At 52.1% G+C, this 12,998-nt stretch overlaps 2 protein-coding genes across 2 annotated transcripts; both read right to left on the bottom strand.

Annotated features, from left to right (window-relative positions):
- Nucleotides 1-5,192: 5,192 nt before the first annotated feature.
- Nucleotides 5,193-6,516, bottom strand: CTAM01_16937 (uncharacterized protein; the record flags this gene model as incomplete). Its single annotated transcript, XM_060532929.1, has 3 exons — nucleotides 5,193-5,815; nucleotides 6,220-6,251; nucleotides 6,401-6,516. The coding sequence occupies 3 exons, from the start codon at nucleotides 6,514-6,516 to the stop codon at nucleotides 5,193-5,195; spliced, it is 771 nt and encodes a 256-aa protein (XP_060372494.1).
- Nucleotides 6,517-9,836: 3,320 nt separating this feature from the next.
- Nucleotides 9,837-10,262, bottom strand: CTAM01_16936 (uncharacterized protein; the record flags this gene model as incomplete). The annotated part of the gene is made up of 1 exon (XM_060532928.1): nucleotides 9,837-10,262. A coding segment is annotated over one exon (426 nt), but the record flags the coding sequence as incomplete, so codon positions are not given.
- Nucleotides 10,263-12,998: the final 2,736 nt, after the last annotated feature.

The following is a 12,998-nucleotide window of genomic DNA, read 5'->3' as shown; positions in this document are numbered from 1 at the left end:
AGTCCATTTTTTACAGCGACGTCGAGCTCGGCAAGACGTCGACCGAGTTCGGGATCATTACTGTGCTTCTTGCCATGCAGCACCTCGCCCGCTGGGCTGAAAACACATACTGGCCCGTATTCAAGTCCGAGATCCTTCAAATGTGACTAGCTGCCATTGTAGGTACCGCAGTCTACTTCGCATTTACAATCCTTCGAGCAGCGTCGCATCCGGCCGAACCGTGAGCGAAATATGAAGTGTTCATGTGCTGATTTAAAGTAGACCAACGGCGCCTCTGTGGCAATAGTAAGATCGATGATCGATGGTCCGTACCGAATGTAAGGATACCCCATTCGTGTCCAGATCTCTCTACCTTTGGCTCAAGCCTCTAAGCGCTACGCTAATATTCCCCTCCACCTCTTGTAGCTTTGGCTCAACGTTTCCAACACGGCGGGAATATGGCTCCATCTAAGATTGTCCCGTCCAGAAGTTGTCACATGCCGTGGTCAGGCAGCTGCACCGTTCCATAAGGATGAGCTGATGCTAGAGTGTGAAGTCGATCGCGTTTAGCCTGATGTTCAACCGATTGCGGTTGACAGTTCCGGCAAGCCCCTTTCAACCACACTCAGCCTATCCCGAGATTGGCAGGAGTTGGTCAACATGCAGTTCGGCCATCATTTGTGCGTCTCGTCGGGATACCGGCCTGGGCTCATTTGGCATGCGCGTTCGAGCGAGCAGAATTCGGTGCTGATGGAATGGATTGAATGCTCGAAACCAGGAGAAGGATTATTGAAGAGCTCGTCTTAATCTTGGCCGACAGCACGGCTGTCGAGGACAATTAGGCAGGATCAGCGAATGGCTGTTTGGACGCCATAACCTTACATCTCAACCCTGTCTTCTTGGACTGACGTAGACTTCATACTTTGTGTGATGAGGGATGCGGACTCCTCAATTGTCTCGAGCTCGCCCAAATTCGAATCGCGGGACCAGAATCCCGACGAGATCGTTCCCGTCGTCGTAAGTGACGGCCCCGCTGTTGAGTCCATTGTCATTGGTCGCCGGGTTCCCAGTCTCGTCTCGAGGTCACGCACAGCCGCTTGTTCCAGATGTCGGCTGAGCTCCCAGAGCCGGGCTCTCTGCTGCTTCCTGACGGAAGTATGGCATGGGGGGGGGGGGGGGGACATCCAGGCTGGGTAGATTTTCTGGTGGCTTGCCGAGACTCCAATGTTGAGGGGATGGCGGGACATGAACTCGTTGCAGAGATAGCAAGCCTTCTTGCTAGTACCCATGAACAATAGCCTAGGTGTAAGGTGGGGATGGTGGTCGTAAAAGCTGAGCAGCTGCATTTACGCGTGCACAACAAGTGTCATCTTGCAAGCTCGTCGTAATTTTGTCTCCGGGTCAGTCGTTAGCCAAATTTGACCTAGTTTCTCTCTCAACACTTTTGGGTCGCTTTGGGCAATTTTCTTGAGCAATGTTAGGAGGAGTTCCCTCTGCGTGCCTAGCGAGAAACCCTCCGGCTCTGGAGCTTCGATGGTTTCGATGTGTATCCCTGTGAAGATGCTTGGTTGTTTCACGGCCAACTTGAGCATCGCCTTGGTTGCAGCAAAGTATCGCCCTAGCTTGAAAACGTATTTCAACCACGAGGGTAATCACCCGTCTTCGAGCCCGAAGAGCCTTTCGAGGTGTTCAGAATACATCCATTTACCGCGTGATGCTCACTGAACATGCGGTTTGAACTAGGCAGAATGGCTTCCGGCATCGAGAGACGCAAGTGATGGCAGGTTACGGACTCATGTCCTAAAACCCAGCTCTTCGGCGTTGCCTGAGGATGACTGGTCCATTTTTTTGGATAGCACGTTGGATGGTAGCTCTGATCTCTGGAAGGCTTATCTTCTTCACGAGTGCGCGAATTCTGACTTGAGTGAGGATGACGACCTTACGCAATACTTCAGGTTCCACGTCGTCCGGTCTCTTATCTAGGGTTCGTGTTGGTCAGCGTCTCGTTTGGATTGCCCTATTGCCGTGAATTACCCCTGAGAGAAACTGCCGTGAGATCAATGAGAACATCCTGCAGTTGTTTGAGCAATTCCTTGGGAGCGCTCAGATTCCTGGCAAGTCGCAGCACTGTCCCATCTGGGTGACCCTGCTTCAGACATACTGCGGAAGCAGTCTCGCCCCCTATCCTTGAAATCGAAGATATCAAAGCAAACGAGTCGAGGAATGGTGCAAGGTGGCTACAGCCGGCGCCGTGGGGAGTGGTATCACTAGCGGAGCTCGCCACAGCCATGTGCACTTCCGGTTCATGGTGGTTTCAGGACGGCTGAGCATCATCACCAGACGTCATTGTCGAAAGGAAGTTCAGGAGACGGTTCATGGCGTTGATATTTGGTATCTTACTGGTCAAAATAGAGTCCTAAGTTCGATGGGTGGATAATGTCTATTGGGAAACGGACTAATGGAGCTACGATCAAGGTTGATGCTTCGTCCTCAATGATACAGGTGCCTATTCTACGACGCTCAGTAGCTATGCTCGTGCGTGACTGGACGGTACCGGAGTGATGCTTTCCTCGGGAATGTAGTTATTCGTGCCTCTAGGGATGAGTCCCGGAGGCGCCAGTCCGTCCATCTTCCACCAGGGGGGGCCTGTCCCCAGGAATACCCTGTTCCCCATCAGACTCGAGCCGAGGACAAACTATGGCATTAGAATGTCCTCCGGCATTGCTGTCGTTGTTGAATGTCAAGTTCACCGCGAATCTCTTGAAGGCCGCGACTGGACCAAAGATTAGAATTCTTAGAGATGAAAGAGCCCATGGCCTTGACTCACATGACGTTCTCAGCCAGAAGGTGACATCTTCGACAACAGACTGGATTTTATTGACCCAAGTTTGGGTATGTGGATTCTTCCATCGGAGACACATCATCAAACATGCGGCTTTTGTGGCTGCAGCGTAGAGCAAACAAGTGGAAGGGAGTGTTCGCTAGAGCCGGTAAACTCGGATTGTTTCGAAGGAGTTGTGAATTAGATGGACCGAAAGCTGGCGATTCGTGAGACGAGGTAAATTTTATACTTGGCAAGTCTCTGGGCACTCTTGCGAAACCCATATAGCTCAGCTAGGTAGAAGTGATGGACAGACAGCTGTGTTGTTCAAACGGACCAATCATCAGGATCTGCGTGACGTTCTGAAGAGCTCTGTCTGAAGTCTATCGGTCTCGTCCCATGCTTTGAATGGGTGGAGCTATGGACTACCACGAAAAGCCGGAACGCGTACTCCTCGGGACTGAGAACCGCATAGGCGGATGCTAGATGACTGAGCCCACAAAGGAGCGCGATGTTATACTTGAAAGTAAAAGTGCTGCCTCGAACTTGTTCATCTAGTCATGACAATGAAATCACGGAGGCTGGATCTGGCGGAGCCTCAAAAGCTCGGGTGTTTGTAGCAAAGAGCGCTGGGTAGGTAACTGGTGGCGGCGTTCTCTCCATGTTGAGGCCGAATATATGCTACTGCCTTGTTTCATCTGCCTCATTGCATTTGTATCTTTCCTAATATCCCAGGAGCGCCCTTATCTAGTCCTGATAGGATCGTCTGGATGCGTATGCTGTAATAAACATGCCGTACTCGAGACTGGCGTCCGGCGACGCTGTCCTTTCCTATATGCTAGACAGCATGGCAGAGTCAGCGAAAGACCTTGTTCCGCAAAGTTGATTTTTTAAGTGTTTTTCTTCTCGTAGACGATAGATCGTCGGTTCAAATTTGTATGTTGCAGACAATCTTCTGGAATATGAACAAGCGTACAGTAGGTCGGGACTGACCTTGAAGACCAATTACTATCATCGGCTGTGCGTGGCGGTGGTCTACCACCAGTATATTTGTGTATCTTACAGAACAGTCCATTTCGTCGTTCTAAGAACAGGTCAGCTCGTTTTGGGACCTGGCTCCCTCGGACAAATGCCCCACTCCCAGAACCGGCATTGTCGAGCTTGACAGTCCTGAGAGAGACTAAGATCAACATGGAGTTACTGAACCAGAACTTGTGAAGAACGGCAGATCGACAATCTCGCCACAAGGCTCGTCACGACCAGCATGCACGAGAGTGTTTCTTACGTTGACGCGGTAATGCAGCCTTCAAAGATGCGCAGCTCCATCAACTTTACAAAGACCGCGACAGTTCAAGTCACGCGTCAGGACGCAGCATAACACCATCGTCGCACCAGCCGAGCGTATCAGCCGAGTGGAGTTCGAAATGTTTCCCACTGAGCCATTACGGGGTAGCATGTCACCAGCAGCTTACTCGATGTCGCTCCAAGGCCATAATAAGGAGATATCCGGCCAATCGTCCGACATTCATGATGCGAGCGTTAAGTATGAAGCCTGTTCTCCGTTGATGGAGCTGGCAAAGACAGCAATAGAGGACGTAACTGAGCAGTGTACTGAAATAGAGGAGTTGGCGCTGATCGAAACCTAAGACCGACCAAGAGGCGCATGGAGGAGGCCAATGTCGTTGTCATCCAAACAGGCCCGTCTTTTGTGATGAACAAGATTTTGAAGAGTCCGTCCACAACGCATCATAGGCTTCGAAGACATCTTGGACCTAGCTAGCTTGAAGGTGGCGGCTTGAACTTGGTGTTCCCGCTCTCGGCTGTGAAACGGTGAGAACCGATAGGCGTCAAAATTTTTGCGGGGCGATACAAGCCGGAAAATACAGACGGGCTTATTGAGCCATTAGAATTGCATCATTTCAAAAATGATGGTATGTATCGCGGTCACCCAACGTCACCTTCCATGGTTTTGCTACATCCAGTAATGCCCACTGTCCTAGCTGCTCGATCTCATGTCCGTGCTCCATTCAGTCATCAGAGTCACAACTGTGTCATCTGCCCCAAAACTCCTGTCTGAAAGTGACATCGATCTCTCATTTGGCCTCCAGCTCTGTAGTCTCTTGCCATTGAATTCCGTAAATAATCAGATCTTTGTCTTCTTCCGCCTGATAACCTTTGCCGACAAACGCTTCGGGGTAGGAATCACTGATTGAAAAACGTTTCCTGAATCAGAATAGCCGTGACATTTGTTCCAAGCACCTCGAGCCGACTCCATGTGCTGAAGTCGCTCGTCAGATGCCCAGGTCGGTTTCCAAGCCACGCGGCAGTGATATACGCCCTCAATGGATATCAACTAGATCTCCATAGCTCCAAACTCAAAACGAGTGAGGTACTAGGCTGGAAGCTCTGTAGGCTCTTTGTCCGAGTGTGGTTCTGCGGCGCGCGCAGTATGTGGCGAAGAACGACCGCATGCTTCAGCGTACAGTTCGACGCGATGTTGAGTATCTGCAGCATCCAGTTCTGGTTTCTCGAACCCTGTTTTCCCCTCGACTCCGGTACCCCAAAGGTCGGGCCGGCGGCGTCTGTGCCGCAGGAGAACCCAAGCTCCCAGAAATGAGAGCAAAAACGCTGAGCTAGCGCCGATACCAATTCCTATCTTAGCGCCCGTTGAGAGAGACGTGCTCCTTGAAGTACTTAAACGTGAGGCTGGGGTCGTGGCTGTCGTTGGCATTGGCGTTGCCGTAGATTGAGGGCTTGTGGCGCTGGATCTGGACTCGTATCCTTGGATGACAAAAGCCGAGCTACTGAAAAAGTTCTGGCCGGCCGCATCGGTTGTCTGGTTGAAGTACGAAATAACGTAATCGGAATCTTTGACACCGAGATCGTCCGGTAAAGTCCAGTTGTAGTACATCTCTGCACCAGGTGTGAATGTGGTCAGCGACCCTCCAAGAATGTCCGTGCAAGGAACTTGGTTTGGTATCCAAGAAGGGGTGTCGTAAAAGAGCTTGAGCTCATCTGTAGTCAGCAAAAATGTCAGCGATGAGCAGCATACTGTAGCCTGCCGAATGTGGGGAAACCACACCAACGATTGTGTGGGAGAATCCATTTACGACGTCGCTGAGAACAAGTCCGATCGTGGCACTTCCAGAGCTTGGGGCGGCAATCGACCATTCAATGCTGACTGTATCGCCTTTTGACCAAACGACGCCTTGCTTTGGATGATAGAAATAGTTGCACGTGGTCATGGCAACAAGATGAGCCTCGCATCAGGACGAATTGTTATTCAGCGATGCCAGAGGGCAAAAGACGCTCAGCTTCGAGATGCTTGGGGGCTTGCGTCTTCTCTAGGGCGTGATGGAAAGATTGTAAGATAACTTGAAGAGGGACACCCTTGTGTTTTGAGGATGCGTCGATTTTACTTCCTTTGCCTTCAGTACAGAGGTCGAACGGTCTAAGAGGGTCAGGCAATTGGTTGGTGGTGCTTCCTCCCTGAATGAAAATACGACCTTAGCGGTTTCCGAAGCCTGCGACTGATTAGCCCTTTCTGATTAGCTGTCAACCGAGCATCGCCTCATCCTGACCAATCACTCTTCGTAGTACCTAGGCGCCAGGACTCCCAAGACTTGGTGCACGCGAGTCATGGGGGTCGAGCCGCAGGCCCGCGCCGTTCGTTCGATGTCGGAGCCGATCTCAACTATCGATGGCGAAGGTGGCATTTGAGCAGGGTGAGAGGCCGCGCTGGACCACCACGACTGACCAGCTGCCCAGCGCCATCATCGGTAGCAAGAGCACTTTACCTTGAAGCGATTGCCTCGCACCACCCACTATTCGGAGGCCGCAAATGCTGCGGCCAACATCCACTGTGATGGGAGGCAACTCATCTGAACAGCTATAACACAGAAGTGCTGGTCATTGCCGGAGAATTACACATATTTTGATCACAGATTGCCACCCGAAGGTGATTGTCGGCAAGAGCAAGCGGCCAACCTGCCGACATATCTGCCTCGAAGTGGTGTTTCTTACACAGAACAAGCGAGGGACTTGCGCACGTGTCGGCTCGAACTTTTACCGCAAGCTCCTTAAAGCCAAAGTATTGGTCCTCGTGCAAGTCTCACACGAGATCATTGTGAGAGATTACGCCGCGTGGTTGTAATCTTAAAACACCAGCATCGACGAGACGAGAATGGTGACCGATGTTGCAGCTTGCAAGGATCATGAATCGCTCCGTGCAGATATCCGAAGCCCTGCAATCTCGAGGCCTGAATGAGCTTGCAACGGTGACGCTCCACAGGACCGAATTTGTGAAGCGGGAGTTATCGGTCCGCATTTCCCTCATCGACCTTTGGTTCTTTTCTTTCTCCGGATGCTAAGATCACACATGTTCCTCTTCCAATCAGGGCGGTTGTGTTGCTGTGACAAGATAAGGGCTCATTGAACAAGCGTCACGTGCCTACGGGTGCCATTCCATCGATTGAGACAATTGGGTGACGTGATTCTATCAACACCGAAGTTTGGGATAAGAGTAGCTTGGAAAGCTAGGCATGTGGCCTGGTGTGACCAAACACCAGGAGTCAGTGTACAAAGACTCCTTAAGAGTGAACATAGCGTGTCCATAGTATCAGATGGCAAGGGTAGGAAGTCTCAAGACACATCCTCTGATAACACTATCTTGCACATCAGTGGAGATGATCTCTGCCTTGTGCAGATGGCTGCATCATTCATCATCGAGCTGTTATCGTTGGACAGCTGTCTTCTGGCAAGCATGATGAAATATAGTTATCGTGAACAAGGGAGGGTCTTTTCGACGTACGCGACTTCCATCATAATACTTACATTTTTCGGAAGGAGTGGCCCGCGGGGCCGTCACCTAGATCAGAAATCCTGGCCGGAGCGCCGCTGTGGGGACCCGGTAAGTTGTTAGACTCTGTAGCCCGACCGATACACCAAAGGAATCGAGCGCCGGACTGAATTTCAAGCCGCTATTCACACCTTCGGAGTAAGACCAGCTGACCTACTACCATTTCAAACTGAGCGATACGTCCGGTATAGCAGTCCATCGTTCTCATCAAGGACCCTCAGGCACTCAGCTCAGAAGTTTGCTGGATTGTGGTCTCACCCTTTCCGCTGTTCTATGGATCATCCTCGTTCAACATGGCATTGCGAGGGCCAGGAGTTCGTGGTAGAAGGAATGTTTCCGTCCAATACGATGTGGGGCGACAGAAGGTGGGAGGCCTTCAAACCATGTACTTGCCCCGCCCGTTTAGGCTGTGCGTCCGGCGTGTGGCACGGCCTTCATATCCTTACTTTCTCACTCCAAGCCTGTTTGCCATCGCTCGAACCCGCCTCATAGCGTGTGCCGATCGCCTGTGGACAAGCTTGATCAAACTTGGAGCTCTCTGGGTGAAATCGAATGAAAGCCAAGGCTGACATGTGTATATTGCTCGTGCAAAGGCACTTTGTGCAGACCTCGTCCTGGCAGAAGCTGTAGCTCGCGTCTTGGGGCATTTGCGAGGGTCGATGATGATGAACCAACGCCAAGTGCTATTCAAGGTCTGCGCTCGTGGGTTAGCAGCAGTAGCTGTTGCCAAGGAGCATCCCACGGGGATGTTGAATTACTTGAATCGTGCTTGTTGCAAAATCAGTACTACAACTTGTCTTCGAGAGGAATCACTACCAGAACTGACTCCGTAGGGGACGCGTTGCAGTGTTCGTCGAGGTGTCAATAACGAGCAAGACGGCGAACCGAGACACTGTGAGAGCATAGGGTCAAGGGCGGCTTCATTTCCTGAAGTAAGGACGTTGGTTCCAAACGCAGTCGCGGTCCACAAGTCATACGATAGCTCAAACCAACAATTGATATCCCTGGGATGGGTGGCTGAGTTAGCTTCGCACCTGCTTGTTGCTTATGAGCCGGCACCGCAGACCAAGTGGAGACTTTCCGACAAAAGCGTGCTCTCGAACCACTCGCGGGTACCTTATCTCGCGGGACCAGGATCCGGCCATGGACACGGAGTGAATCCACTTGGCGCTGGCTTGTGTAGACGCTCTACTCTCTGGGTAGGTGTGAACACGTCCAGACTCAGACACAAGCCCATTCGCCATGTTGTCACAACAGCGTTGTTGTCAATTGACTCCACGTGATGCCCGACACATGTAAGACCTGCTAGTTCAGAGCAGTTGCATTGCGATAACGCGCTGACTCGATGAGGCTTTGCAAGACCATCCAACCCTTGCGGTGTGATATGATTGATTGTCATTGCAAAAGGAGATGCGCAGCAGGCCAGCCCGGGTAAAGTGCCGCCTTTCGGCGAACTTTGGAAAATAGCTGGCTTCGCATCTCTCTTCCGATAATACCGCTGAAACTCCCGTCAGACCTTTTGTTGACGGCACCCTTGGTTGCGGGTTCATTTCTGACTTCGGTACAAAATACGAAAGAGATCCTGCAAAAGGCTGTGGCGTCCCTGGTTTGACCCGACAGTACGGTAACAGAGGCCATTGCGTGGACCTTGTTCGTCCTTGAGCTAGTCCCTTCATGTCGCGCTATAGTTGAATTGCAGGCACAGGGGTACGGCGGAAAGACGGGAGACGTCGTGGTCCGAGTCAGAAAGGCCCGCTATTGGGATCAACACCAATCCCTCCATCATAGACGCAAGAATCGAGCGCTGATCTGGTCGAGTAACCTGAAAGTCGCGTCCTAGCCTGTGTCCTGCCTTGTCCAGGGCGGTACTGCCATTTTGCCACAAGCACACTGGTTTGTCGAACACGTCAAGCTGAGCAGGAACTTCAACACGACTCGATTGCAGTATATTTTCCCCTCCCATCTATTTCCTGAGCCCAGCCTGGATGTTGAACTCACTCTGCAGGGCAGCCCTTGTGTCGGCCGCTTCATGTAGTGCAGCCAAGCTGCCCGCGTCGACGACATGAGCGGACATGCATTTTCTCCAAGATGGGTATGGTGAGGTGCGTAAGATTGACAGCGCTGCAAAGGAGAATGATGAGCCAGAACCCCGTCATGGCGTGGACGAACCCCAGAGCATCAACCCGTGAATGGTTGTTGAATGGAGGCGATGCTTGTGAGATAGATGCGGCGACTTGGAAGGTTGGTCTGGCGGCGGTTGTGGTAGGGGTAGCTGAAAGATGGCCAAGGCTGGCCGTGGAAAAGCCCGGGGGCTGGGCCGAAGACGGGGTCGGGTGCATCCGAGATATGACCGGAAGACGCCAGGCTGAGAAGAAAGGTTACGACGCACACTAGGTCACTCAATAGCCAACAGAATTTGCCAACGTTCATTATTTCAATAGTCGAGTCAGACCTCGAGTGTCGTTGACGCAGGGCCTCGTTACCGGCGTCAAAGCGGCTCGGCCGACCTTGGCGCCTGGTCGGGCAGGGAAGGGGAGATGTTTGTGCCCGGAAGACGTCGAGCCAGGGCCGATGATATGGCAGAGGGCCACCTCCGGATGGATCTGCACTCGACTGGGAGCTGGATCTAGCTTCAGGCAAGGACTTTACCTCGACTGGGGTGGCAGGGAACAGCAGAAAAGCAGTAGGAAAGCAGCAGTTCTAGAAAACCGCAAGATACTGTACCACCATGAGCCTTCCTGTCGGGGTGATTGGTGCTTGAGAAGCTCATCTGGCCAAGCCTGGTGAAGATGTGGATGTCGATGGACGTGAACGTTTGTTCTTTCTGGCTTGAAGCCGTGTACGGGAGCGCTGCTGCGGTGCCGTCCCGTAGAGGCCCTACGAAAGTCTTGGCAGACCTGTCGGCCCAGGTCCTCACAAGAAGGCTGTACTGCAAGAAAGCAACAATGACCGCCGGCGTATCAGCCAGAAATGGGGCTGGCATCTGGAAGAAACTGGCGAAGAACAACGTGCGAAAGTCTGGCACTTGCGCTCAGGGCAATTCGCTTCAATTGGGCGAATTCGCCAGTGTGTTTCCGGCTGTCGGCGACTACTCTGAGTGGGGTACTGACCAGTGTGGACCATTGTGAGGACGTTACTGTATGTACAGTACGTCTGTGCAGAAGTTTGTCTTGGGCAAACCTCTGAATCCCCCGCCGTTGTGCTTCCTCTCTCGAGTGAAGACAGTACGGCTGCCATCGAAATCAGTTTCTGGCTTTTGACCTCCAATTTGAGCTTTGAAAAAACAACTGCATTGTGAACGGCGAGCACATCATGAACGAATGTGAAAGTCGTTTGCAAGCCGTCATAACCACGTCTCTGCACTGGCCCTGTCGCTAAAAAAGGCGGCACCACGAGGTTGCAGAATCCGAATTTCACCGCCCATGTCGATCGAGGGACAGCATTCCGGCGGAGCCATTGGGAAATCGTCAACGGAACAAGTGCAGAAACCGTTGCCTGGCGCGGTCGGATTATAATCCACTGCATCGCTATGTGGCACTGCCAAGACAGCGTTAGCGGCATCTCAACGATGGGTGGTGCTGGAAGCCCGTCTGGAATGGGCGACCAGTTGAGGCAACGAATTGTTGAACGACCGTGGTGCTGGATTTGGACTGACGAAAGACCAGAGAGAATAGAACGTCCGAAGGACCCGTGCTTTTCTTGGGTGCGGCTAGATCTGGCGGGAGCATTCACCAAGCGGCGATTTTTGGCGTTGATGAACATGGCAGACAACTAAGTTAGATGGTCCGCAATGCAGGTCGGCCCATCATGTCAGATCAAACCAGGCGGGCTCATGCACTTGCCCATCAACAGCTGCCCTGAAGATGAGCATAAGACCGATATCGGCCGAGATAGTACTGGTTCGCGCAGTGATAGTAGCTGGGCGAACGGGAGAATGGCTTGACAGTCTCGCCTAGTTATGAAGACATGGATTAAAACAGAGACTGAATAGCAAAAGTGATCCCCCAAAGACGGAACATGATAGTTGGTCGTGTTGGCAGAATTTGGTCCCAATGCGTCGTCTTTCAGAAAATCCTTGTCCAAGCTTTCGGCCTCTGTCGTTGAATAAGCCGGCCAAGCTGGAATTATCGGATCTTCTACGCTACGGCGGAAACCCTATCCCGGCCCAACCAGATCCTGCCAATAGCAGCGCCATGCATTTTCTCTGCAGTTCTGCGAGGGAATGCACCAAGCACCATCGCCGGAAGCAGAGTATTCGGAAATGCGCAGTAGATCATTTCCACGACGCATGCAGACACAGGAATCTCGCCACCGCTGCAGTGTGTAGCCAGCAATTCTATGGAAAGGGCCTTGACCGCCGGGGGCCTGGGACAAGGAGGCCTCGTGCCGATCAGAAACAATGTGACTCTCTTCCCCAGGTTTGGCCAGTGGAAGTACCGCCCTCAGTATGTCCGCAGCCAAATCTTATTCATCGGGACTGCAAGGCAAGCATCTGCTCGGACCATGACGCTGCCAGTGTCGACACGAGCCACAAGTTATACATAGGCTGAAAGTCATGAAAGACGGGTTTTACTCTTGAGGAACCGGGTGGCCCCCACACATACTGTGTTGAACATCGAGAGGTCTAATATTGCTTGAGCCGATGCGCGGGGCATCAATGGGCATATCACGTGAAACGGGATCCCTCCAGTATACTAACATCAGCTTGGCTTGAGCATCGACGGCATGAGTGAGCTGTCTCCAAGGCCTGTATGCGCATAACCCGATGAGCACACTTGTGCCGATCTTCCAAGTGGACTCCGTGGCCGAGAGTGTACTCTTCTTGTGAACATCCATAGGTTTTCGTCAGGCACAAGCCTAGCTATGAGTTCTGACACCTTATCTCGTTGAGTGCGGCATGGTGCCCGAACACCATCGCCTCCTCTCCAGTGTGGGATGGGAACGAATCACAGATCCTTCCTGAATATTCCTCACTCGCCCCGCGCCAAATTCTACCGGCGTATCCAATCGCAAAGGCCACACGTTGGGAGAGAGTGGTGGTGAACGTTCCAAAACCGTGCATAGCAGGATTTAATTCTTCCAACCCTATCACTTGCAGTTATGTCTCGGGCATATCTAAACATAGCATATCAGGATGAAAACAACCGAGACGGCATCTCGAACTGCATGCTTTATCATGAGACTGTGAGCTTGATGGCGTTTCGAGTTGCATGTGGTAACGAGCAAGGATATGTTGACCTTCACACACAGCCAAGCCTCTGATGAGGAGATTCGCAGTGAAGAGCAACTAATCAGTAGAGCACGTGTTCCCTGCTTGCTAGGCTTTCCCGCCAAATTTGT

This window comes from Colletotrichum tamarilloi (genome assembly GCF_030869305.1).
Source record: "Colletotrichum tamarilloi strain Tom-12 chromosome Unknown Scaffold_287.1, whole genome shotgun sequence".
NCBI lineage: Eukaryota > Fungi > Ascomycota > Sordariomycetes > Glomerellales > Glomerellaceae > Colletotrichum > Colletotrichum tamarilloi.
The sequence above is the reverse complement of the archived record's forward strand: the minus strand, read 5'-3'. Positions and strand labels throughout refer to the sequence as shown.